Source organism: Durotheca rogersii (assembly GCF_024521655.1).
Source record: "Durotheca rogersii strain YMJ 92031201 chromosome Unknown GGS23scaffold_2, whole genome shotgun sequence".
NCBI lineage: Eukaryota > Fungi > Ascomycota > Sordariomycetes > Xylariales > Xylariaceae > Durotheca > Durotheca rogersii.
The window spans coordinates 2,369,331-2,396,427 of record NW_026251233.1 but is presented as its reverse complement, the minus strand read 5'-3'; the positions used below and the strand labels follow the sequence as shown (position 1 = coordinate 2,396,427).

The 27,097-nt window shown below is 51.5% G+C and overlaps 6 protein-coding genes across 6 annotated transcripts; 4 read left to right on the top strand and 2 right to left on the bottom strand.

Annotated features, from left to right (window-relative positions):
• The first annotated feature begins 623 nt into the window (after positions 1–623).
• GGS23DRAFT_549650 (uncharacterized protein) lies at positions 624–1,388 on the top strand. The gene has a single exon (XM_051515237.1). The coding sequence runs from the start codon at positions 809–811 to the stop codon at positions 1,166–1,168; it is 360 nt and encodes a 119-aa protein (XP_051376433.1). The 5' UTR covers positions 624–808; the 3' UTR covers positions 1,169–1,388.
• A 2,078-nt stretch (positions 1,389–3,466) lies between these two features.
• On the bottom strand, positions 3,467–7,484 carry GGS23DRAFT_612877 (uncharacterized protein; the record flags this gene model as incomplete). Its single annotated transcript, XM_051520522.1, has 10 exons — positions 3,467–3,483; positions 3,514–3,541; positions 3,581–3,714; positions 3,751–3,824; positions 3,858–3,942; positions 3,982–5,430; positions 6,470–6,891; positions 6,976–7,115; positions 7,162–7,350; positions 7,383–7,484. 10 exons carry the CDS (start codon positions 7,482–7,484, stop codon positions 3,467–3,469), a joined length of 2,640 nt encoding a protein of 879 aa, XP_051376432.1.
• A 3,467-nt stretch (positions 7,485–10,951) lies between these two features.
• Positions 10,952–13,847, top strand: GGS23DRAFT_612873 (putative GMC oxidoreductase; the record flags this gene model as incomplete). Its single annotated transcript, XM_051520521.1, has 10 exons — positions 10,952–11,162; positions 11,232–11,264; positions 11,325–11,587; positions 11,641–11,767; positions 11,822–12,274; positions 12,340–12,435; positions 12,498–12,647; positions 12,758–12,818; positions 12,915–13,383; positions 13,459–13,847. 10 exons carry the CDS (start codon positions 10,952–10,954, stop codon positions 13,486–13,488), a joined length of 1,893 nt encoding a protein of 630 aa, XP_051376431.1. The 3' UTR covers positions 13,489–13,847.
• Positions 13,833–15,272, bottom strand: GGS23DRAFT_191306 (uncharacterized protein). The gene has a single exon (XM_051511717.1). It carries the CDS (start codon positions 15,061–15,063, stop codon positions 14,206–14,208), a length of 858 nt encoding a protein of 285 aa, XP_051376430.1. The 5' UTR covers positions 15,064–15,272; the 3' UTR covers positions 13,833–14,205.
• A 144-nt stretch (positions 15,273–15,416) lies between these two features.
• On the top strand, positions 15,417–17,575 carry GGS23DRAFT_549631 (uncharacterized protein). Its single transcript, XM_051515236.1, has 2 exons — positions 15,417–15,805; positions 15,886–17,575. Exons 1-2 carry the CDS (start codon positions 15,690–15,692, stop codon positions 16,892–16,894), a joined length of 1,125 nt encoding a protein of 374 aa, XP_051376429.1. The 5' UTR covers positions 15,417–15,689; the 3' UTR covers positions 16,895–17,575.
• Positions 17,576–18,537: 962 nt separating this feature from the next.
• GGS23DRAFT_549630 (uncharacterized protein) lies at positions 18,538–22,273 on the top strand. Its single transcript, XM_051515235.1, has 2 exons — positions 18,538–21,486; positions 21,538–22,273. The coding sequence occupies exons 1-2, from the start codon at positions 19,217–19,219 to the stop codon at positions 21,869–21,871; spliced, it is 2,604 nt and encodes an 867-aa protein (XP_051376428.1). The 5' UTR covers positions 18,538–19,216; the 3' UTR covers positions 21,872–22,273.
• The last annotated feature ends 4,824 nt before the right edge of the window (positions 22,274–27,097 follow it).

Below are 27,097 nucleotides of genomic sequence, written 5' to 3'. Positions count from 1 at the left end.
CCGGTGCTGCTTCTGCTTTAACCTGTGCAGTGGGTATGCAGCGGGTATGCGGTGGGTGCGCTTGGTGTGTTGACTGTGAGGTGGTTTGAGAGCTCTTTTCTGCTACCCCGGTTAAAGTCAATACCGCAAAGCCAAAAATGGAACCAAGTTTACAAGGATTCATTTCCAGATACCCTGGCATATCTAGTACCTACTTTCTCGCCGTTGATTTTCTCCGGCTTGGAAGGCCTTGACTCCTATCTCCGAAGACAATTATATGAGAATTGTTTTATTAACTGATTCGATAATCTCGAGTCTTTGCCAGTAGGGGGGACAGCTCACAAGACTAAAAATTAATAAGTTATCAGAAGATCTCCTAGAAATCATAAAAGTGAAATAAGTCAAGTAAGTACACAACTTGATAGCACCGCTTTGCCAGGGCTTGATGATTCCCTGGATTCTCCCATTAATAGATTAGTGTTGTGCCACACAACCAAATTGTTCCCAACGACGGCCTTAAAATAATACGTTCGTGCTCCAAGGGCTCCGGGGCACCCATGACTCAGCGAACCTGCTGATAAAGAAAGCCGTACGGGTTTCTAGCACTGGCCAGGCGAACTTTCTGTCGCGTCCACCTCCAAAAAGGCCTCCATAAGTCACCAGCAATTCCCACTCAGACGACCTCTTGTCACCCTCACTACGGTGCTCCTCCCCGCCACATCTCCAAACAGGCGTCACCATTGCTAGGGATGGATTGCAAATTGCCCTCGGACTTTTGGGGCTTTTAAACAATCAGACCGAGCAGATTAACCATTCTGATACCATTCCAATGGCCATCGACTTTGAGAACGCCAGCGCCACCAAGGACAACACAGATTTGCCCAACTTCCAGGTCGGCCTGGAGATTTTAGATCTTGGCCGAGTTCAATCCTGTCCGCTCGAAGAGATGATAACGACACACAACTTTGCTTCGGGCTCACCAGCATACTGTAACCAAGCAGCGAAAAGGTTTCTCTTTGGGAAGACAAACACGGTTCAGAAGAAGGACATGATTACACAGATAGAGTCATACATTCCAAAAGGTCGGGACATTACCCTCGTGGGGCATGATATTAGACATGATTTAATGGCCTTGGACAACTTGGAATGGACTTTCAAGAAATCCGTAGTAGCCGCACTCGACACATAATACAGGATGTCTGGTCAAGTTCTCCCTTATTTCGCTCTTAGACTGGTAGGGCTTCTCCGTGAGCTCGGCTGTTCACCCACTGGGTTACACTGTGCTGGAAACGATGCATACTTCGCCCTCCGGGTTCTGCTGTACCTGGTAGCTAGAGGCTGTTCTGACAGGGTGGCAGATTGTCAGAATCTGGCTCCCTTACAGAGCATCGCGAATAGTCCTATACAACGTCGTTTATACCAGCACGAAGCAGCCGAGAAACGGCGGCAGAGCCAGCAGCACAAACGACGGTAACGCACTAAAAAGTACCAATCACGATTATGGGATGACGAGACGAAGGAGAAGATTCGTGAGGATCGAGCAGCCAAGAAGTTATCAAATGCCAAGGACCCTTAATAGACGTCGCCCTCTTGTCGACTTTTTGCTCTTGGTCATTTTCCAGGGCCATACCCGTATTGACCACGCCATGGCGGTGGATATCATCCAACAACGCTGCCTGGGCCTTGTGGATGGCTGCGCCGGTCATTGCAGACTCGATATGTCATCAGAGGTAACGGAAAACGCTTAAGCGGCACCGAAGCTGGTGTAATCGGCTGTCTACAAGTGCCGGTGCTCAGTGCCGGTGCCTGGATCCCGATGAGGCTGTACGTGCTTGTAGAGCACCCGCTTCACGCAGAAATTTTGGCCCGAATCCCAAGTATAAAGATGGCCCTGTTTATCTTACTGAACAATTTAACCCACTCGCGCCTCAAGCCTGCATATCTTAGTATGTATCTAGTTACAGGAACACAGCACTTACGACAGGACTCCCAAATTCAGGTACCATAGTTTAGAGTGGCAGCATCGTGAAGACTCAGAGTATCACAGCATTGTCAGAGCGATCCAGCAGGATATTGAAATCATTAGTAATCTTTTGATAACCCTCCTATGAGGTCGTCTGTAAAGTTAGAAACCTCAAACTATAGAAGAGCCTCAGACTATGAGGGAAGTCTTTCGACGATCTTCTTGCGAGCTGAGGGGTCATTTTACATTTTTTGTATGAGGTCTATTCTAATCTTAGAGACTTCAAATAAAATTCTTGATATTATATTTCTCATACGAGGTTTTCCCTAAAATTTGAGACCGGCAATGATGTTTTAAATAATATGTTCTCGTAGGAGGCTTTTTCTCAAACTAGAAAGCTCAAATAATTGTCCTAATATCATAGTAGCAGTTTTCCGAGACCTAGCTGTAACGATACTGAAGGGTAGTGGGCCTGGACCGATCGTGTTCCGAGCGATCGCCGACTGGCCTACGGTCACTACGCCTACCGTATATGTATGCATAGCCTAACCGCTACTCTATGGGAGATCGGAAGGCAAGCAGTAGACTACCTACCTACCTACCTATAGCTCGAGGGGCAATTTACTGGTGACCCCCTCTTATCTCTTCACCTTGCGCAGCAACCCAAGCCACGATATCCTTACAATCTTACACTACAAAGAGTTAAATAGGAGAAGGAGGAAGCTATTACCACCAAGTAGTTATCAGAAGCAGCAGTCATGACAGGCGAGGAGAAGAGTTCCGTAAATAGAAGTAAACAATGACCTAGAAAACGAAATAAAATAACGTTATAAGAGAGCCAGAGAGCTGAAAAGAGCGTCTTCGAGACATTATATAGAATCATAGCGTACAGCATGTAGTAGCAGAAAAGAGAACTCTTATATCAGCTTCAACGTCAGAGTCGCCCAAAACGAACTCCTATCAAAGCCCTCGTGAAAAGCCCCCAGCCCATCCTACCCCTCCGGCCACAAAACACTACCAATTAACTAAACCATAAGCGTAGGACACCCGGTGTCTCCCCTATACCTGCCCTGTTTAGGAGTGGTTTAGCGCCTGTTAAGGCGGCAGGCCGTCTGCGGTTCTGGAGGGCAAGGTTTGGGGAATATTACAACAAAATTTGATGTGGCAAACCTACGAGGTCGACGGCGTGACAGTCGTCCGCAGACAGGCTGCGCAATCAGCACTGCCATGTATGGTCGGTTTCGAATCAGCGATAATAGCTATAATTGAGTGTCAATTGGGAGTCGTCCGAGACGAGGGGGAAACACATGCCTCCTAGACAATTGTCACGGTTGCAAACTCCAGCTGCCACAGCAGCGGCAGCAATGGCTGGGAGTGAAAAGAAGGCTAGGAGCTTCGTCGTACCCGTAAAGTCACTTCTCATGTGCTTACGAACTTGATGAATACAGGTGGTTGGATTGATCATTTCAAGATGACCAAGCTCGACTAGGCAGTACATCTATCGAGTCTCAAATCTCTGCAAAACTAGTTAAACGCGCCTGCTTTTAGAAGCACATCAAAGTCAGCATCACTCAGTGCATCAACAGGTTGCTCATGTGTCTCAGACAAGCGTAGTCGCTTGCTAGAGGGTCCTGAAACGTCGTGCTCGGGTAATCCATCCCATAAAGGCCGCTTGCCCTTCGATGACATTGCTTCAGCGTCCTCATTTTCGGCGTCCACAGAAACAACCGTCCTGCCTGTTTGAATGCCTTGAACGGAGACTGTCTTCCGTTCTTACTGGTGCAGTTGTGAAGGGTTTGCATCAATACCGGATGGAATTGATTCGTCAGAACGAATTTCTGGACTACTACGCTCCCTTCTCTCTCCGCTAGTTTTAGATCTACTTGGAAGCAATAGATTGCCCTTAGAATCCAACGTCACAGGGAGTGTGACTTCAGTCTTGGCGTTCTTAGGAGGGTTCCTCCAAATCATCGAGCTGATCCGGCCTCGCCGCATGGCCCCTGCAAATTGGAGAACATCCATGAAGTCGAATTTGGTACCTTCTTTGGCATTCGACACCACTGTCATGCTTTTGGTAAACTCCTTGGGTGCCCAAAAGCCCTTGTTATTAGTTGACCCTACATCGTCAAATGACGCGCTACCCAAGGCAGTGCTTCTCAGATGCTCTCGATACTCGGCTAGGATAGGTTCTATCGACCGATCTCGGCAGATGAAGTCGCTGAGATTTCCATCTCTCGCTGCCCAGCGGTGCTTGCGATTGAACCTCTTCACTTGTAGATGCCAGTCTGGATGTGTGTCTAGAAGAGTTGCAAGCGGGAGTCCATGCTCTAAAATGGTCGAATCCATTATGAAGATACAGATTTCGTTTCCAGCTGCACCAGCCTTGACTGAATCGGCTGCCGTGGCTATCACCACGTTTTTCTCCTCAAAGTCCGGAAGATTAGATGGTAGGTCCCATATGCACTCGTCTCCTGTAGGTGGGTCGGGATAATTCAGAGCTTCTCCTGGCCGTGGAAGTTCCTCAAGAAGAGAGGATACACGAAATAAAGACGATGAAACTTCAACCGTGTGTCCGTTTAATAGTTCAAAAACGATGTTCCGCGCTTTTGACACTGACACTGGCTTGATGACAACGTCAAGTCGATGTCTCATCCCCTCTGCCGTCATCTCCGATAGAAAAACCTGAAAGTTGTGAGGTTTCTCATTCTCTGACTTCCCACACACCATTGCTTCAATTCCAGTTTGGCGGCATTTACGAGCGACACATGCTTTCAGTGTATCCTGAATGGTACATTGCTTGAGCATGGTGAAAATCCCCATCGCAGGTACCCCCACCGTGGGGAATCCAGTTGGGGTACGCCCAGGATGGTGCTGAAGGCTCGCAGTCTCTAGCAGACGGTCAAGAAGGGACTCCGCTACTGCAAGGTACCCCAGTTCCCTAGTCGGCTCCCAGGATGTTGTTAGGTAGGCTGTGACACTTACGACAACCAGGAAAATCTTATCTTTGGGATACTGATCAGCATCCTTACGGCTTTTGGTTGCCCATGACAGCTCAAGGGCGTCGAGCGCCTCCTTGGAAACTCGCCAAGCTTCGGTTAGGCATTTGAGAATTGAATCAGCTAGTGCCTTGCGCTTATTTGGAACCAAAGATCCCATTAAAATCCCATAGTTATCCTCTGTCACATAGAGAGCAGCGAAAAGAGATTTGACGAAACCGGCATCTCGAACGAACCCAGATCTGTTGTCATACTTCTTAAGAGGGTCAATTCTCGATGTATTGGGTGTTCTTGGTGCTGTCGAAGACTGAGGTTCAGATTTGTTAAACCTCCTCGATGTCCAGGTCGAGTGAATCATTGGCTTGGCTTCAAGTTCGGAAGCTCTAAAAAGACTGTTGACTATGGCTTTACGGTATATCTCGCGCCCCCAATCAATAATGTAGTCGACAATGAGCAACAATTGCAGTGCGTGGTCGACAGATTCGATGCAGCCTTGCCACGAGGGAAGTAAGTTAGGTTACCGCTTCACGAGCCACCCCTTCACGAGCCGGGTATTTTGTATAGGTTTACATACAAACGATTTATCCACGTAAAAAACCGGGAAAAGATCGGAAAAATCGGAAATTTACTTACGTAATTAATTAGCCTTATTAAATTAACATATGAATTTTTCGAATTTCTTGCTTAGTAATATAAGAAGTTATTTACGATTTAAGGTTTTTTGAAACTATACTAATAGTTTCTTATATAATTTATTAGTAAATCTATTAACTATACTCTATATCGGCCTCTTAACCTATTTTTTTCACGGTAATAAAGTAGGTCCATTACCTAATCCTTTATACTATAGATAGAATAATGGTTAAGATTACGTAAACTTTTTTCTTTTTATTTTTCTAATTTTTATTAAATTAAATAAGTCTTAAAAACGTTGATTTTTAGTGTTTTTTTTTAGAACCTCTTTATATGAAAAAATAGGACAGTCGGAAAGGTAGAATTCTTACTATGAAAATAGGTACAATTTGAAAAAGTTTTAACCTATTTAAAAATGTAGTTTTTTTAAAATAATAAATTGAATAAAAACGAAATCAAAGAATAAAAATAAGATTACTTAATATAAGCCATTTTTCTATTTATAAAATGAAGTATTAGGTAATAAACCTACTTTATTACTATGAAAAAAATAAGTCAAGAAGCCGATATAAAGTATAGTTAATAGATTTACTAATAAATTATATAGGAAACTATTAATATAGTTTTAAAAAACCTTAAATCGTAAATAACTTCTTATATTACTAAGCAAGAAATTCGAAAAATTCATATGTTGATTTAATAAGGCTAATTAATTACGTAAGTAAATTTCCGATTTTTCCGATCTTTTCCCGGTTTTTTACGGGGATAAATCGTTTGTATGTAAACCCATATAAAATACCCGGCTCGTGAAGGGGTGGCTCGCGAAGGGGTAGTCTAGCTTATATGCTGAGATGACCTTCAGTGAGCTGGTTACAATATCAGGGTAATGACTTGCGACTCACAGCACAGCAGGAATCTGTGTCATGACCTTCAAAATAACATGCCGTGATTGACCATAGGCTGCCTTGATGTGAGATCTGCCAGCTCAAAGGACCGGCTTCCCATGCTGTTGTCTCTCCTGCACCCTGTCGTAGTCTTTCCTGAGACGAAAGCAGCTGGCAAGCTCTGTAGGCCCTAAACTTTGGATCTGTTGGCATATTGTTCCCGCCCTCTTCGGGATCAGAAGTAATGACAAGGAACGGCATGTCATCGCTGATGAATCCTATCCTACTTTCCAGCAACTCTTTATTTGGTATTTGAATATAGCATGCTTGATGTCGAGTTTTCGTAACACGCATTGATTCAACTTGAGAACCAGTATGCTTCTCGCCATCATCAAGCAAATCTTCTAGCCACAAAAGACATGCCTCGTGGCCATCACTGTCGTATCTTATCAGTTTCTCGGGTGAAAGTCTACCTGGTGGTCTGAGACGTACTTTTCATCATTGCTGGCGCCTGCGTTACACGTGCAGACCGTTCGTGTTAGCTTGTAGTTCCTCAATCGCTGCCATATGTTCGATACTTAGTGCCTCGGGAAGAGTGCTACGCTCGGAATGCCAGAATCTAGATCTGCAAATTTCGCTATTCATAAGATCTGAATTTAGCTTGATGCGTCAAACAACTCAGTAATTCGGATACAAACCATTAGACCTCAACCGATATACGCGCCATTATTTCCGATTGTAAAATCGCTGGTAATTCACAATTCTCGGGGCCTTTGCCATGTGCTAATTTCTTGGCTGACCTTGCAATGAACTCTGCGCGGGACTGCATCTGGCCACGCCATGGCTTCCTAAGCAGATCTGCTCCAATGTACTCACGATATGCCCAGGACCTGGTCTCTCTAGTTTCTGAATGTGACTGAAAATGACTTTGAGGATATTAGAACAAGGTATGAAGTCATCGGCAATCGAAGTCGGCTCATCGTATTCCAATGTGAGACGTATTATTCGTCCTTCGGTCTCTTCTGCCATATCCATCACTATGTTTATCAGTCAATAATAAAGTTTATAGCAGCGTAATCGATTTCCTTTGAATAGGAGGATTGAGTCTCACGTGATCCCGGTAATCTTGGGCGAGATCTTGCTGATAAGTTGTATTGGAGTGCACGAAATATATCAACAAGAGGCAGCCCGATCTTATAATCACAAGGCCTTGTGAAAATGATCGTTACAGCCTTTTTAAAAAGGGCTGACGCAGCCGGCAAGACCTCTTTAGGCAGAATATTTAAGGCAGGAATGCGTTGCAGAGCAGGATAGCTTTGGCCGAGGCCAAGTCAACCAGGTTAACCATGTCGAAGCACAGACACCTCTTCGCCAAGGGTGGGGGTTGGACTCGTCTTCGTGTCTCACACTTAATACACTTTCGCCGCCGCAAGGAAAAAGCCCCTTCATTTCAGTGAAAGATGCTCGTGTTGGTTGCAAGTTACAGCAGAGTTTTTGCTAATTCGCTGTAGAATGGCCGCATATAGGGTCGCATTGTGGCTGTGACAATGTCCTGTAACAAGGCAGACACACGACTGCCGGAACCAACAAGAAAGAAAAGTATTATAAGCGTCGTCACCATATGTTACACGGGGAGACGCGCCCCAGCGCCAACGCATAAGTCAGGAGGATAATCCCCTATACCGTAGCCCCGATTCTGTGCTGTGGGTTCACTGGAGATGGCCCTGGTATTCCCGGCGGCCCCATGAAGCCATTCCAAGTCATCTGTAAGCGTGAGATCGGCGGGGGTGGTGGTGGTTGCCCTAGGAAGCTATTCCTGCCGTTGCCAACGGGGGCTTAAGGTCCCAAGGCTGGAGATTGCCACGGCTATGTAGATGGCGGTCCAAATTACTGGGGAAAGTGCCCTGACAGCATTTGAGATGCTCTGGGTACACTGGAGACCGCTATCAGCCTACTCAGGATTGAAGCTATCGCCAACGGCCGCAGTGGAGACGCCGCTGGCGTGCTTGGAGTTAAGTACTCCTGCGGTAGAGGCTCTATATATGGCCTGATTGCGCCGGGGCTAGCTGGGTGCGGTGTTGAAGCGCCTTCCTCCTAATAGGACAATATCCTCGCTGCTGCCCGTTGCTGAGCAGGCGTTCTTTGGATAAAGCTATTCATAGACGCTGTTAACGGCGTCACTAGAGCTATAGATGGTGTTGCTATAGTCGTTGTTGCTGTGGTATTATGATGCTTTTTCTGCTATTTTTTTTATATACTTAGGATCTTATATGAGACGAATATCCCCAGCTTCAGGTGGTACTGCTTATATTACATGTCACGTAGAGAGCCACATATACATGGTTCCCTACTCCTTCTCTAGTTCCTCGCTTACCTAACCTAGCTCCCAAGCTCGCTTATATAAAATAATTTACAGCTCCTTATTATCTATATATACCTAGGTAGCTCGTATCTCCTTTATTCATTTCCTTCCTAGTGGGTTAGTTAGTTAATTCATCTTCTTCGTACATTCTGTTACCCCCAGCAGAGCAACCTCAGTTCCTACGTAACTCTCCCGATCTGCGTAATAATGCCTACGAGGTCGAACGCACCTCACCGCAGACTTTGCCTAGACATGTCGCCAATTTGAAGTGGCTTTTCTCTCCTGGCAGGTGGCAAGATAAAATGAGTATAGATGACAATACCTATCGATACAGTACTAGTGAGAGATACTCGGGAATGGGAACGGGACGGACCGCGTGAGATGATCCTAGCTCGTAAGACTAGGGACAAAGGACAGAAACGAACGACCAATGATGAAACCCAAAATGAATGGGAAAGACAAGAGACAGAAGGTGAGACACCCCAAAAACGCAAGGGGGGAAATGGGATATATTACGTAGATCGGGAGAGCTACGTAGGCACTGAGGTTGCTCTGCTAGGAGCAACGGAATGTAGGAAGAAGAAGGTAAATTGACTAAATATCTAAGAAGGAAGGGAATGGGCAAAGGAGATATAAGCTACCTATATATAGATAATAGGAGCTATGAGCTATGTTATGTAAGCGAGCTGGAAGCTAGGTTAGGTAAGCGAGCAACCAGAGAAGAAGTAGGAAGCCATGTATAGGTAGCTCTCCACGTAACAGGATATTAAAGACAGGTTGTTCTGGCGATCCCGGACCGAATTACTAGGAATGCATAGCTTGTATTGCTGCCCGTGAGGCTATTTCGGGGAGGTACGTGGTCGACAGCGTCGTGGTGGTGGCGGTGGCGATACCGCCGGCGGCTCGATAGGTACGTAATATCGATATTATGTGAAGCCACTCAAAATCCCGCTATTATCCGGGCAACGAGCCTTGAAGCAGTCACTTAGAACCCCAACCCGTTAAAATCCCCGGTACAGAACATAATATCTAGTTCACGATAAAGAAACATGCCACATCTGGGCTTGACCTAACGGGAGACGGGGGAATGAAGTCAATCCCGCAACCAAATCTGGCCGAGAACGAGGACGCCCTTTTCCAGAGTGAACGATGTAGGGCAGGCGTGGGAAGAACGGCCGCCGAAAGAGTTGGGGTTGGCATGCGGCGCCAGAGGGTGGCCACTTCTAGATCACCATCGCAACACGCTCGCCCTCCAAATTGCGTATCTATCGAGCCCATGCTTATAACGTTGTGACTCCCCGAGGGGGTTCCCGAGGGAGCACACCGACATATCCGCCCCCATGAACGATCGGGCACCTGCTAATACAACGCCCAACATTGCACCGGAAGCACGGCGGTGCAGGGATATCTCGGCTATCTCATAACAACCATACGAGGTGTGGTCCGTCAAAGTGCCCGCCACCGGCTGGACTCCCATGCTGACGAGTGAGTACGGGGAACGAATGAATAGAATAATAGTACATGCCCGTGTAGTGGGGAGAGCAGCGCTTACGTTGCATCTTTCTGGAGCTGGCACATCCTTGTATACACGGCGGCTAATTCCTCTCAGGAACTATCCCGGGATATTGACACATACTTTGGGATTCGGTCTCGAGAACTGGCCGTTCGATCAATATTCCAACCCCGCAGTCGCTCCCGCATGTCTTGGATGAGCCGTATTTATACCACGTTTTGAGGGGGGATCTGCCCTCTTTCGCGAAGTTTCCCGAGGGGTTGAGGCTTACGACCCCAACCAACTCCAATATGCAACGCTACACTCAACAAGCAAAGTGCAATGAAAGAGTCCTTCTGAGCATGGGTAAGGGAGACCTATCACCGTCCCCCCCCCCCCCCCCCCCCTCCCCCCGGGCCTAAGGAAGTCTTTTCCTGGAAAGATGTTCTACCCATGCTCGTCCGTATGCTGATGTATATTGCCTTCTCCTCGTCAGAATGGAGCGTCTCGTGTACGAGCTATTCGGTCGAGGAGCCGGCCTAATGAGCCGCGGGGAAGGATAGAAACGCATAAATAGAACCCGCTGCCACGACGGGCAAGCCTACTCGTTGCTTCCTCGCCGTCCAGGACCGGAATCCTATCATGGCTTTGGCTCCCTCCGTTAGGTTTGGGGTGCTGGCAACTTTGCTACTTGCCGTAGCCGAGCCTTTTGGTCAGGCGCATCGCTGGCCAGAACTTCATCGAAGATACCTCAACGGCTGGGGACAAGTGAAGCTATCGTACGATTATGTGATCATCGGAGCCGGGACAGCCGGCTTGACCTTAGCTGATCGCCTCACGGCGGACGGGAAGAGTGAGTTGCGACGCCGGTCCTGTCGCCGGTTGTGAGTATAATGACACTTACGGTGGTACCCAACTCCAGCTACTGCTCTGGTCGTGGAGAATGGAAAGCTAGGTAAGGCACAGGAGCGGTGAAGAGTCTGTGATCTGTTAAACCGCTGACGTATATTCGAAGTCGATTCCCCTAGAATTGACCAGGTTTACTCCGGCACTGCTGCTATAGGGCCAACATGGTCGTACCACATCAATTCAGTTCCTCAAGTCAACCTGCAGAACCGCACGACGGCGGTGCTGGCGGGAAACTTAGTCGGCGGCAGCTCAGCTATCAACGCGATGATGACCGTCCGAGGAACATCGGAGGATTATGACCGATGGGGTAAATTCTTCAGTTCCAACTCCACTTGGTCTTGGGAGGGTCTGTTACCGTATCTGAAGAAGGTATGTTGTGAATGAGTCTCTGTGCCGAGTGCCTGTCCATTAATCTTGAGGAGGCCCTGAACTTCGTGCCCCCTGAAGTAACTGTCGCGGAGGCCACCAATATCACCTACGATACTTCGTTTTGGGGCAATACCTCCGGCGTCTACGCAGGGTGGCCGTCATTCCAATGGCCCGGGTTAAGTGAGAGACCAAGCACATGGCGTCGATAATATACCCCACTAACCTGTGGTGAAGCTACACAGATCGAAGCCTTCCAGGACATACCAGGGGTTGAGTTCCCACCCGACAGCGGCGCAGGCAGGGCAGGCGTGTACTGGTTTCCCACGTTCATGGACCCCAACAGAGTCCAGAGGTCATATGCCAGAACCGGGCACTACGACGAGATCAATCGGACGAACCACGAGGTCATCACAGAGTCCCATGTGACAAAGATTCTGCTTGAGGATGGCGCGGCTACGGGAGTCGTCTTTCGGCAAACGATCGGTAATGTTACCCAGCTCACCACTGTCAAGGCCACGCGAGAGGTTATTGTGTCAGCTGGTGCGGTTCACTCTCCTCAGCTGTTACAGCGCAGCGGCATCGGACCGAGAAAGCTCCTCGAGGCTGCGGGTATCAACACGACAGTCGATCTGCCCGGCGTCGGCCAGAACTTCCAGGACCACCCGATGATGTTCATGCAAATTATACGTGAGTGTATCCTTCGCCCACTTGTGCAGCAAGACTACCTAGAGAGCTAAAGACGGGTGCCTCAGTCGGAAATTTCACGGTCCATCCGAGCCCGACGGACATGTTCGGGAACCGGAATTTTATTGAGTGGGCCCAGGAAGTATGGAGAGTCAACAAGACGGGTAAGTCCAGAGAGCATCACGAGTTCGCAAAGGATACGCGGACTGATCCCGAGCCGATATAGGGCCATACTCCATGGGCATCGGAAACGCCGCGGCCTGGTTAGGCATGCCAGTCATCTCTCCCGACAGATTCGAAAGCATAGCGACCAAATTGGAAACTCAGGATCACGCAGCCCAGTTACCTCCCGACACAGACCCGACAGTTATTGCTGGTATGTCGTTTATATATAAGTCGAACTCGAAAGAGACGTGTGGTTTCGGAGCCAAAAAGAGGAGGGACAATTATAAGCATCAACGAATCCTGCTAATATCTACATTGTAGGATACAGCGCACAGATGAAGGACATGGCAGCGTCGATCCGCTCCTCGAATACCGCGTTCTAGTAAGGGACTTCTCCTAATCACATATCGCTGTTTTATATTTCCGCCGGCGCCATCCGGAGTATCCGCGGTTGCTGATTCGCGTTCCCATACCGTAGCAACCACGTCCTAACTGGCGCCGGATCGTCGGGGACGCTCGTGGACTTGCACCCGCTGAGCCGGGGCACGGTCAACATCAACACGACGGACCCGTTCGGGGCGGAGCCGGTGGTGGACTACCGGGCGCTGAGCAACGGGGTGGACGTCGACATCCTGGTCGAGATGCTGCGCTTCACGAGGCGCTACTTCTTCGAGACGCGGCTGCGGGAGTACGCGCCGCGCCAGGTGCAGCCGCCCGACTCGGTCGACGCGCCGGCGGACCTCGCCGGCTTCCTCGCCCGGAACCTCAGCCCCTCCGAGTTCCACCCGGCCGGCACCTGCGCGATGCTGCCGCGTGCGCTCGGCGGCGTAGTTGACGAGGGCCTCCGCGTCTACGGCGTCCGCCGCCTGCGCGTCGTCGACGCCAGCGTCATGTCCGTCCTGCCCGGGGCCAACACCTGCCAGACCGTGTACGCCATCGCCGAGAAGGTGCGTGCTTGACCCCAAGCCCGCGCGGCTAATGTCGATTGTGAGGCCCGGGAGCTAACTGACGACGTCGTGTAGGCGGCCGATCTCATCAGGGCCGATGCGTAATCGAAGCGCGGATTCCGCCGTCCAACTGTCCTTTCGACGAAGTCGCTCACGGCCCCCGGGGCATCCAAGAGGTGACGGGGTCGATAGAAACCTATGGTATAGAGGAGTGGTAGAGGATGCCACGAGAAATATTTCGTTGCCGTATTCTCTTTTGTGTACTTGGCCAGATCGTCCGAATCATATATACGCAGCTCCTCGTTCAGATTTGCAGGCAGGACGCCATCAATGCTTAACCGCGATAGAGCGAGCTCGTGCGTCGGGATACTCCATTCGTATTAGGGGCCGTGTTAAATCCGGCACCTGGTTCGTCGACTTGTAGATGAAATATGAGGTGGGTTACCCCATGCCGTTCGTCTCATCTCCGATTCTACCTAGACTCTCCCGTAGATCATATCCCACCATTAGGAAATCCCGGGTCTCCGAGAGGATATGAAGACCCAAATGGATTCTTTAGGGATGCCTCGTAGTGCTTCTAAAGAGCCTATCAATTTTTTCACACGTCACACTTCGTCACCACCTCTCTTGCTTCGCCGAAATAGGGTAAATATTTCCGCGTATCCTCTAGCCAGCCTGCGCCATTGTCGCCAGTGTGTCGTGCCTCGTCGCAATACACGGGTATCAAAATGCCCTAGTAGGGCCAAATCGTATGTCTCGAAGCATACACCCCTCATCCGCCCCTCTCCCTCGTTCATGAGCACTAAACAACAGCGATGGTGCTCAACCTCCGATATCCAACATCTGTTGTAAGGTCGCCTCCGAGGCTCGGAAAAAGCGGCCTCTCTCTTCGAGATCGTCCTCGACGCCGCCGAGCGCGGCCTCTTTCCGCCTCTTGGCCTCTTTTGCTGCGGCCATGCTGTTCTGCCGCTTCGTCTCCAGAGGCTGCAATTCGGCCTGCAGTCGCTCGAGTTCCTTCTTCTTCCTCGGGACTTGGCTCTGCAACTGCTCTAATTGCCGGTCCAGCTCCGCCCTCTGGCGCTTCTTCGACTCGACGAGATCCAATGTCTTGCCCAGCGGTAAGTTCAACTCGGGGTTCGGGCTCGACCCCGTCGCCCGCGTCGCCCTCAACTCGGCGACCGCATTCTCGAGGTCCCTGATCTTGCCGGGGAGCTCCCCTAACTTGACCTTCTCGACCTTCACTTTCTCGTACTTCCGGCTCAATTCACGCGCCTTGCTCTCGAGGTCGGCGACCATGCCGGCGACCTCCGTCTTTAGCGCTTTAAGCGTCGCTTTCGCCTCCAGATTCTCCTTCTCGAGATCCGCATTTTCTTGCGGGGTGACGATGAGAGGCGGGTCGCCTACGATGGCGCGGATGAACTTCTCCTTGGTGACTTGCTCGACGTAGCTGAACCGAAGCTTGGCGAAGAGCTCCCGATAATGGGTGAGATCGGCTTCTAGGGAGGACGGCGTCGTCGCGTCGAGGGAGGAGGTGGAGATGTCTGATGTTCGCTGGTGGGGATCCTGCAACTGCGTCACTGCTACAACTATAGGCTCGCTAAGCTTCAAGATGGAGATTTCCTGATCATCGCTGAGGGACTGCAGTCTAGCCAGGACATCCTCTGCTCTAGGAGGCGCCATCGCAAGCGATCACGCCTCGCGAGTATCTTGCGCTAAAGACCCAAGGGCGTTATGACGGGGGATACAGTGCAGACGCTTAGTTGTGTAGCCACCGATATGACTTCTTGACGAGAAAGGGGGATTTCAAATGGCAGCGAGTCGGAATTTGTTCTTGCATTGATATAAGCACCACGCTCTCGGAGTTGCCTGTTTACCTCTGTCCAGAAACGGAAAAGTGCGGTAATCCGATAGAAGATTAGAAGATGAGAACGCAAGTCCTTATCTGACTGCGGTGAATGGCGGCAGAATCATGGGGCTGAGATAAGGCCAGCTGCAAGCTCAGATTCTGTCTTCCCCACATATGTTTTCATAATCGCTTATCGCCTTTGTTGCCGTGTGGCAGCTGCTGACCTAACCTAAACATCTGCAGATTATTCTGCCTATTTCAACATTGTGTTAAGTCGTTCACCCCGCCGACTGGCTGGCTGGCTAGTTGGTTGGCTCGCTGAAATGATTTGATGGTTTTTACACCCATCTCCACGCTTTTCCTGTCCCATCTAGGTCCGGTCCGTCCTTCAGACTTCGGGTCTTTTTTTTTTTCTTTCCCTCCCTCTCCCCCTCACCATTCCCCATCTCTGTCGTTGAAGATGCCCCCCAAAGACCTACTTACGGACGATTACGTCGCAGAGCTTCTAGCCAAAGAAGCCAACGATTGCTCGCTGAAGTACTCTTCCATGGGCCTCGACGCGTTCGGGTCCACCAAGTAAGCACCTTCGGCACTTCCCGCCCTCTGTCCTACTCCCAGAATTCGGACCGCCGACTTCTAACGGGTGCTTCCGTCAGACGCCCTGCAAATCAGCCCAAGCCCAACACTAGGTTCCTCAACAATATAATCCGCGACACCAACAGCCACAATCGTGCGCTCCTGGCTAAAGAAAACGCCGAGTCGCAAGCAAAACTACGCGACCTTGAGCATGCGGAGGAGCAGAAGCGTCGGGAGGAGGAGCGCAAGTTACGAAAGTCTAAGCCGGGGCCCCGCGACACCCGAAAGCGCATGCTGGGCGACATCGCCGCTATAATTGGCGGGCCATCTAAGAAACGCAAGACTGTGAAGGCGGACGAGTCTGCCGGCAATGCCTCGGATTCTGCTGGGCCCGATGTTGAGGGAAGCTCTCGCCGGCGACGAAAGACTTCCGCACCTGAGAGCCCCGATGTCAAGAAGAGGAAGACTGGCCATAAGAGTCGCCCAGCAGAGACGAGCGGAGCACGTCGACAGACATCTCACCGAGAACAGGGGCGCGAGGAGAGCGGTGTCGTGCCCGAATCCCGAAGTCGCAAGCACCGGGACCGCTCGTCTCGCCGCAAAGGCGACTCTTACGACAACAAACAGCAATCAAAACACTCCAAAAGCAACCGACATAAATCCACTTCATCCACGGAAGCATCAGACTCGGACCCTCTAGATGCTGTCATTGGGCCTATGCCAGCAATTAAGTCTACTATTAAACGACGAGGTCGTGGTGTTAACTCTACCACGTCTGGCATAGACAACCGCTTCGCCCCCGATTACGACCCTAAAAAGGATACCATACCCGATCTAGGAAACGGAGACGATTGGGATGACGCAGCGGAAGTGTTCCGTGACCATCAGAAATGGAAGAAGCAAGGGGCAGAAAGACTGCGCTCTGCCGGCTTCACCGAGGCACAGATCGACAAATGGAAGCAGAGTGGTCCAAAGGACGAAGCGGAGGTCCGATGGAACAAGCCCGGAGGGTTGAGGGAGTGGGATCGCGGTAAAGTTGTCAACAAAGACGGGTCCGTATCCTTGAAGGCCCAATGGAAGAAGAAGTAAGCCCAGTTGAAAAATTCCGGGGCCGCGTAGCGTCTTTACGACGAAAAGCATCGAAACGGGTAGCCCTCATTTTTCTTGCAGCATTCAGAGATCCCCTCATCGGACGTTGGGTCGAATTATATTACACAGCATGGCACGACACACCACGGCATGGCGTTGGCGGAAAGGAAGATCTTAAGTAGATGCATTCGAGGGCCCGTCCTCTGTCGAATCGCATATTCGATCGAACAAGGCAGTGGACGTTGCAAATTGACTACAACGTCCGCAGGGAAGTAGTAGTGGGGATGCAGAATCATACGGAATAGAAAGCTCAAGACCAAAGATTTGTTGCGACTTGAGCATTTCATCACCAAGACAAAGAGGACGTGCCTATTACCCGTTGTTAGGGGACCAAATCGGGAACCAGATTCAACGGCGCCACCAAATCAAAGTTGACGACGACCGAAGACGGCGGTGAGGCTGGCATAAGGTTCCCGTGATTTGGTGCTTTGGGCACGGGACGGGACAGGAGGCGTACGTAGCAGACAGGATACTCAGCACATTATAGCCTGCCCGGGCGGGCCTTTGCCGCAGCGGATCGTCTGCCTGGGGGACTACGACACCTACGATGTCTGTACCGTATCTTGGGGGCTAGGAGGTAGGGGGTTGATAATATTGAAGGCCCTAGCTGGATTCCGCAAACCGCTATCGCGTGTTCGCTCGTGTGATCGATGATCTCATTCCCCTTCTCGGACCCAAGTTGACTCGGGTGCACAGCTACGCATGTACCTCCTCGTAGCTCCAACACTAGAGGAAGGTACCTGGCAGAGAACCACGTTAGCATATGGTACCTTTCATAGATACCAGGTAGGTGGGTATGTACATTAAGCAGGTGCTGGAGAACCGCCCTCCGCGGCGCCGGCCGGCCGGGGTAGCTTGAGGCCAGCCCTGAGGAAACCCCCAAGCAAAAATACCTGCCAGGAGATATACGGCGGAAAGGGGCCAGCTCCACCCGAGGGCGCAGAACACACACTTATGTTACCTGTGTATGTTACATGTGTGTCTGTGTACCTAAGGCAATTCGCATCAACCTGCAGATAAGATAAGCACCCGAGACTGGGAGCTGGGCAGAGAGGTAGGTACCTCATTGGAACACAATAGGTAAGTACCTAGGTAGTCAAGGCTCAGTGTAGACTTTCCGGCATGTTCACACCATTTCGAATTAATTGGGTTTCCTTCCAGATACCTACATTTTTTTTTTTTTTCATGTGGAGTCGTGATGCCTATATGCCTCCGATAGACCTGCCTAAGGACCTGCCTAACGTAGGCACCTAGGTACCTTAGGACGTATCTTAGGTAGGTAGAAACGGTACGTAAGAGGTACCTAATCTAGCGTCATGCCCACACGTATACACATGTAGGTCCCGTGGCTTCGTAACGGAATCCATAGGAGGTACCGAACAGGTACCGCACCCGCTAGCCTGATCACGGATCGAGCATGCCAATTTAGAAGAGCCAAGAAGTCGCAGAACCCGACTAAGAATGACTCTGGATAGGCTCTGGAGGCCTGCGGAAACCGCCTTGACTTCATCACCTGAGTCTGCCGCATTTCAATATGTAGCGTGGAGGTACCCAAGGCCGTAGTGTGCCCAAGTCAGATACCTGGATCTACCTGGGTACGTCCTTCGTAAAGTTAGATTTACGACGCTGTGTAGGAGGTACCTAGGTAGGTACACGCCTTCGGTGCTTTTACCTTGTATCGGCACCCTCCTTGCCGCATGAACTGCTCGCACCGCAGGTACCATATGTACCTACCTCCTACTACGGAGTACCGCCGAGGAAATAGCGTCAGGGAGAAAGTCGCGGAGCAGCAGGTCGTTGCCGTCAACTCCGCAGTTACGCACTCCAACTTTCCCATCTAGATGTATTATTACCATGTTAGAGTATTCATTGCTGTCGCCGGCCCAAGCCTTGTCCAAGCTCCGGCCTCTACTTTGGCCATCTTTCCATTCGGCCGTCTTTTCAAAGCCTTTGCTACATCTCCTCTAATCCATCGATTCCTTTTCCTTTCTGTGCCGTCGAGCCCGTCCTGCGTGTTTCTGTACCGCGTTATTGATTCAGTGCCCCTCTTCCTCCCCACCGTCACCACGCCCTTCTTCTCCTTGGTCTCCAAGACCTTTTTTTTGCGTCCGTATTTTCTTGCCGGCACCAGTCTTTACCAGTTCCTCCCGGCATCTGCATTCTAGCTACTCCTACGGATGGTCCTCTACGCAGTCACGAAGCTGAATTGCCAGCTATATTAACAAAATACCACCCCTCGTCTCCTCTCACGTCTTCATAAACATGCGACCACCGAGAATCGTCATCCTCGTTCTCTTCTTCGCCGCTTGTCTCTTCCTCCTATGCCGCGCGGTAACATCAGCTGGCCGCTCTTCCGTCGCATCCCCCGCTCAACCTGCGGCCAGGACCAGCTACGGATCCCTTTTCTCCTTTTCGTCGCCCTTCACCCTCTTCCCCCCCAATGCTATCATCACTATAGCCGATGACAATAGCACCTCCTTCGCGGCGAGGCCGGCCGCTTTCGGGCCCCCACTGCCTAACAAAGGCTTAGATGGCCAGCTGTGGATCGGCAGCGGCTTTACCGAGGAGTCTATGCAAGACGGAGAGGGCGAAGGAGAGCTGGGATGCAGTGATGTCCCCGGATGGAATGACGGCAATTCGAATGCCGTTTTGAAGACATCTATGAAGGAAATCCAGCACAAATTCAAGTCTGTCACTCCTGCAAGCCAGATTAAGAATCAGAAACGGAGCGATCCCAACAAGGGCTCCCTAGTCGACCGAACCTCAGTCTCCGAGCCCGAACCCAAAGCCAAAGCCAAGCCCGTCGACGATGGCACCGACGACTACCTCCACCAGCGTCTCGATCAGTCAGCCAAGTCGCAGGGTGACACTCTCGGCTCTTCTGCCTCCAAACATGCCGATATCCAGTCCATTCAGGAGGGAGCTGAGATCGCGGGCAAGATCGTCCTGCTGAGCCGCGGAGGATGTGGCTTTCTCGAGAAGGTGAAGTGGGCGCAACGGCGAGGTGCTATTGCCCTCATCGTTGGCGACAACCAAAGAGGCGGTCCGTTGATCCAGATGTACGCCCACGGAGATACCTCCAACGTCACCATCCCCTCCATCTTTACGTCTCGTACGACCGCCTATTTGCTTTCCCTCATGATGCAACCCGGAAGCTTCATCGAGGATATAATCGACGAGAACGGCAAGCCCTCCCTGAAAGCACAGCAATCCGACAAGGCCCGGAAGAATAAGAAGGCAAGAGAGGCTGCTATCTCAACCCCGCCATCAAAAATTAGCGCGAGGGTTAAGAGTTCGAAGGCACCAATAGCTAAAAGTCACCCCCCGTCGGCCGATGAAGCGTCGGGGCCAGGGCCCGGCTGGTTCTCCCGACTTTTCGGCTTGGGCTCAAGCCCTGGCACGAATTTAGCTGCTAGCGGAAGTCGTCCGCCCAGCAGCGGTCAGCTAGATTGGGTGGTCGTAGAGGACTTTTCCGATGAGAAAGACAAGCTCATCAAAAGCAGCCTCGAACGCGCCTCGAAAGCCGGCTCAGATGGTACTTCGAAGCAGAAATCCAGGAAAGCTCCGAATGATCACTTTCAGATAGGCGTGGAAGACTGGCGAGACCCGGACCTGCTCCGCTCTCCCGACCAGAACGATGAGGTACTCGAATCTACAAAGGAGAATGGCAAGCCTTCCAAACCAAACTCCAAGGCCGATCCGGCCTCAGACACCGGCGTTTCCGATGGAAAAAAGCAGAATGCCAACGGGCAAACGAGTGGTAGAGTGACCCCTAGTAGCGGGGAGTACTCCGCGGGCGGAATTCCCGCCAAAGGAATTGATTCTACAGGCGCCGCCAAAGGGAAAAAGACCACTTCGAATACCGGGGGACTCATATCCAAGATATTCGGGGATGACGACGGCGCCGAGTTCCGCGAGGCGGCAGCCCAGCCTCAAGCTACCGACACGCCCAACATTGGAAAACCCAAACCCCCTGCGAAACGGGAGGGCCTCTGGGTCGTCATCACCCCCTCAAGCGGTGCTACTCCATTCTTCGACACGCTCTTGGTTCTGGTCATCAGCCCACTCATCACACTCACGGTAGTGTATGCCCTGCTCATTCTACGGGCGCGCATTCGACGGCGAAGATGGAGAGCCCCGAAATCCGTCGTAGAACGACTCCCAGTCCGCACGTATCATACTGTAGCGTCTACCCCGAGCCACACATCCAGAGTGCCATCCCCCACCAGTTCGTCTCCTACAACGCCACTGCTTCAAAGCCAGCAAAGAATGCCGAAAACCAGGCCGCGGTCACGGACCACTACCGGCGTCCCGTCTGCAGGCGATTCCCCACCCGCCGAATCTTCCTCCTCGTCAACCCCAAAGACTCCGTCGCGCGCGGAGCACGAGAAGCGCAACACAAATACATCAAGCGAGTGGAAGAAATACATGGGTCGACAGGTTGAGTGCGTCGTGTGCCTCGAAGAGTACGTAGACGGTGTTAGTCAAGTTATGAGCCTGCCTTGCGGGCACGAGTTCCATGTGGAGTGCATGTGAGTTTATATCTGTCAGCTCGGCGAACGTATGATACTAACCGGTGCCAGAACCCCATGGTTAATAACCCGACGGCGAACCTGCCCCATCTGCAAAGGCGATGTTGTTCGATCTCTAGCTCGCGGGATGCCATCTAGCCCACGATACGAGCCGTACCAGGATGACAGCGACGACGATGACGTGGTGGCACAGGCAACTAATTCCCCATCCCACGACTCCCCTTTCGGGCAGGCGGACGACCCCGACGTCGAGCAAGGCATATCATCTTCCCCTCGCCGCTCGCGCCATGAGTCTTGGATTAATGCGCTCCGGAACAGTCTACGAGCCGGGTTCTCATCCCGGCCCAGGGAAGCATCAGAAATCGCCGGTAACCGCGACAGGTGATGATTACCTCGCTCGCGTGATCTGCTTCTACGTGATATCGCTGGTGGTCGGCCACACTATAGCGATGCGGGTTTATTATATGCACTGGTTACTGTTTGGGGGAGTATGATGGAATACGGCCGTCAGTTGGGAATAACAGGATTGCTATGCCAGTATAGGCGCATGGTATACATACTATCGAACCCTTCAAGGTTGAGGCAGGGGACGGGGGGCACTTGGATCCCATGAGAAGGAAAGAAGCGTATCCGATTAGCTCGCGATTCAGTTTCGCCCCTAGGTTTTGAATTGTTGAGTCGTAGAAGCCGCGTTATAGCCAGCTTACCGGCCAAGACAGGAATAATTATACCCCGCATATCTGTCTTCGATTACTACGAGTAAAAAATTACACCCATCGAGTCTTTGCTGCTTGTTGCGCCATCTGATAATCGAGTGTTGCTTTAAACATTTGATGTATGGCCAAGTATAGACATGACAACTTAACTCACGGGACACAGTACCGAGTTAAAAGAAAACGGGCTTCCTCGACGCTCGCTACCCGATGCAACTACGACGGTGTCAGGAGAAGGTGAACCAACTTACGATAGTCTCTTATTGAGCGCAACACCGAACGTATAAGGATTCGTCACGTACGGAATCCTACCCTACCTAAGCTTATATGACCTACAAGATATACAGGCGTCTCTATTTTCACATGGCACGATCGGAGCTGGCTCTAAGTATGAGGCCCAACTAGGTAAGTCCAGTAAGGGTGAGATTAGCAAGCTATGGCACCTGTGAAAATCACTCAACCACCTCTAGTAGGTACACTTTAGTAGGTGCTCTGCTTCGGAAGGTGAACCGTAGCCTGCAGAGAGGGATATACGGCGGCCTGCTATCGGTCTTTTACTTTTCGGTCCGAGGTCGTTATATATAGCCTCTCGGAAGATAGAACTATGAAGGAGAGATACAAGCTCCTAGTAGCTAGTATGTCGTCGCCTTCTAGTTCTCTAACAGAGCAGCGTACCCAGCCGATGTTCCAGTGTGGAGCCTAGCCTCGAGACCGCATACGTATCTCCTGGTTGACATCGCCTTCCACTGGGATGCTTCTGCCCAGCTCGTATACCCCGGCCAGCATTACAATCCAGCTTGCCGCGCACAGTCAGGGCTCGTGCCCTCCGCTCCACCCTCGGTCCTTTCTCCTTACCTACCTACCCATTACCCCCTGTCCCTGTCCGAAATGGGGCGGGACGTTAAGCTTAAATTCTCCTGCGGAACATTTAAGTGGACATCTTAACCGACTTCTACCTAGGCACTTGGTCGTGATATCGCCCCGGTCTTCCACATTCGTCAGATTAACTGGGACCTAGTCAATGAGTTCCATCCTCCCTATGCAGAGAGAGAGGGGGGGGGGGGGGAGGGAGGAGGGCGGAAACAGAGAAGCCCAATAGTTAAAATCCACCTACCTACCTAATAAATAGGCACGCATTATCCCATTGACGGTACCAATAGTTCAACTTGCCCTCTTTTGCCTCTTCCTCTCTGGTTAGCAGATTGAGTCGGAGTTGGCCTAGTGGGTGTAAGTGGACATACATACCACACCTATCGCTCAGATTCGCCGAGTACCTAATTAAGCGTTGTAACGATAGCTATTAACAAACAGGCCACGAAGCAGACGTCCGCTCTGCCAAATTGACTAGCTGGTTGCGTAGATCGCAAGTTTCCCCTTTATAAAGAGAGAAGCGGGAAACTAAAGCGCCAGTGGGCACGCCTATATTGTCGGTGGTATCTATTAGGGGTTACTTCACGACGAGCGGATGGGGTCCGGGGCTGGGAACACACGACGAGCCGAAGTAATAGCGGCCAGCAATTTGCGCGAGACTGCAAGGAGGGCAGACCAGCGTCACACGAGATCCATGCAGGGGCCACGTCCCGAGATTATGTAGCCCCAAGATCCTGCACGTCAAGTGCATAACCGGGCTGCATCTTGGTGCTGGTGCCATCTGCGATGTGTTTGTCGCCCCTAATAAGACTCGGTCTCGTTTTCACACATCTTGTCCTACCTTAGGGTTATGTTTCCGCGCGGAGCTAAGGTGGAGGCCGAGGCCGAGTTGTCTGAGAAGAGCACAGCGGGGAGTGCGCCGACCTCCCGGAACTGCCTGAGATCGTGCCAGTCGAGATCGAGATGTGTCTGAGGGAGGAGTCTCTACCGTCAGTGAGCTGCAGGTTTGCTTTTCGCGAAACGCGGTGGAGCGAGCCCGCGGGAGCGGATGCGGCGAGGCTTCTGGAGGAGGCGTGTTAGCATGTAGATGAGCGCTGCCGGGGGCTGGCTGCCGCCGCCGGCCGCCCCTGAGAGAGGGGCCGCTTCGTTGATCAATCCTTTCCCGCCTCTATACCGGGCACTTACCAGTCTAGTACGAGAATTCTCGCGAACTCGCTAACCCGGTCTCGGCAGGGCAATCTGTCCAACGGCTAACCGCGACTACCATCTACCGTCCTGTACAGCTCCTTGCAGCTTAACACAGACAACCTCGTCTAATCTTCTTCCCCGACGTGTGGGTTCTCCCGTCTCTCCATCGCCCAGGGAACGGCTCCTGCCAGCACCCAGGGCGTTTTGACACATGCCATACGAAATCACTGCAAGATGAGAGGCACCACGCGGTGTAACTGTCCTGTAGGGGTACGACACGGAAGCAACACAGTGTCTGAGGCAGCAATTCCGGATCGCTGATGGTTCTTCGGTACCGAATCTAGGCACGAGTTCGAAAGGGCTCTGGGGAGGTACGGAGACTATGTGACCGTAGCCTCAGCGAAGGCCACCCCTCAGCGGAGGGGAGTCGTTGTTGAAACACACGACACATGGCGACGTATTTCTTCCTCGTCCTGCGTGATAAGACAAGTCCGATGGCATCTCCTACTAATATCAGGTCTCTTGCAGACCTGCTAATGTGTACCGACATATACCTACCTACCTATGCCTTAGGTACCTGCTTCCTCTTGCTATGAGAAAGCACCTGCCTTGGATCCTTGAATGCCTCTTCGCAACGCCTCGAAGAGGTGCCTACCTAAGGACCTAGGTACCGATGTTGAATGTGGGTTTAGGAGGCAGGTAGGCACCTAAGGTATTAGAGGTACCTATAATCAAGTGTTATGTAGGTAGGTACCTGTATTGTTATGTACTTACCTCTACCTAAGATAATACCTGTAGGTACGTTGGTATCGTGAAAAGGGGCTCTCCTTCCGTTGCTGGGCCGGTTAGAAGCAGCGGATGACTTCATTCGACTCCCCAGTACATACCTACCTACCTAGGTAGGTACCTCCTCGTGGCGATGCCCTCCCCTTTCTTCCCGAGCAGCAGCAGAAGTAGCACCGCCGACCCAGGTCCGAGCTCTAACGCAAGTAGCCGTGCATTCGTCTACCCTTCCTTCCTTCCTTCCTTCCTTCCGTCCCTGCTGCCGTTGCCCTTCCCCTATAAGCTAACAACAACTTGACTTGTTTTCTCCTCTCGACCCATTCGTCCACCTGTCCACCTACTTTTACCCCGGCGTCTCCTGTCCCTCTCATCCTCCTCTGCCTATTACCACTTTCTCCTCCCTCCGTCGCTGATTCACTCCCTTTCTCACCCTCCCTCTATCTTCGGCCTTCCCCCTCTCCTCGCAGCCATCTCCCCAATCACGTCAAATACGATGAGGCTATCAACCCTCGCCACTGACATAGCGTCCGTGGTCGTTGTGCTCGCCTGTCTTCGGGGAACCCTAGCGACTCCGGCGAGAGGACATACTGTCCCCCCGGCCCGTTCTCTCTCTGAAAGAGCAGTAAAGCCGGCCGAGTCTGCACTCTCCGGACAGTCTCATCTCAGCCACGTTGCAAACGACTTTCCCGCCTTCACGCTCGGTGAATATGGACCGCCTCGCCCTTCTCTTTCCGTCCCCGAGACTCTGGATCCAACCTTGCCTGTCGTGGGTCAACCCGATCTCAGTAGAGCCTGGCCAGGCGTCCTTGGCGCAAGTCAGACATCAAGCTTCGCAAATAGCTCGACCGAGCTAGTAGGTATGGTGCCGGCACGATACTAACATTTATAGAAACATCCACTAATTATGTATTAGCCTCTTCATCGCCGGATCATACTTCCCAGCCTTCGGAACTAACTGTAGACCCATCCACGTCAACGAGCGTTACTCCCAGTTCAACTTCCCAGACCACGGGTACTCAAGAAACAGGCGCGAGCGCAGATGGGCCTATCGTGATGTTTACCTCATCTCCGGGGGCATTTGCTACTACAGTCGTCATTCCGAATCCAGTCACGTCTTCGACTTCTGGCGTGGCCCCTATAACCGGGAGTGTTGCGACTATCTTGTCATCGAGCAGCGTCGACCTGACCGAATCCTCCATCACCGTCTCTTCTCACAATACGCCAGGTTCTCTCTATACCACTACTACCTCGCTGCCAGTCAACCCGCCGGGGCCGGAATTCCCGAGTAGCGCTGGTCCCGTGGCCTCGACAAGCGACACGAATAGATCTGGTGTGATACCGAGTAGTGTGCCTTTACCACTGACAATACCGTTTCCATTTCTCAATAGTACCTTCATTACTGGAGCACCAGCTCAAACTGTGGCGTCCACAGCGACGACATTCCCCCCCGTGTTGTCGACGAACGACTCCGTTTCGACTTCAAGCACGCTCGCGCCGTTCCCTTTGGGCAACTCAACAACGTCGCGGACTTCGCTAGCTTTTGGGACGTTTGGCACTGTAGGAACTAGTAGTATTGTCGGTACCGTATCTAGCACTGTAGGTGAAATCAGTGCTACTCATAACTCACCATCGCCCCCTTACCCAATGCCAAACTCGACAGTGCAGCCGGGATTTACGTGGAGCTCGAGTGGTCCATTACCGAGTCAATCTACAACCTCCACAACGTCGGGGTCTAATCCGTTCACTTTTGCGAGTTCAACAGGCTATTTAAGCAGCAAAACAGTTCCTCCGTTCCCCTTTCCAAATTCGACAATACCAGCCACCGGGCAGACAGGAATAACGGGCACAACTCCCTTGGGTACGGGCACAACTGCTACCACTGTTAATTCGACCGGGATTCCCACACGCACCTCGGAAGGCAACCCGGCAGTTACTACCTCTTCATCCCCTTACCCAGTATCGAATTCTACGCTCTCGCTATCTGGACCTACGGGCGGTCCTATTCTATCGACTGGGGGACCTGTTGTCGGTAGTACTACCAGCGCCTCTGCCCCGTT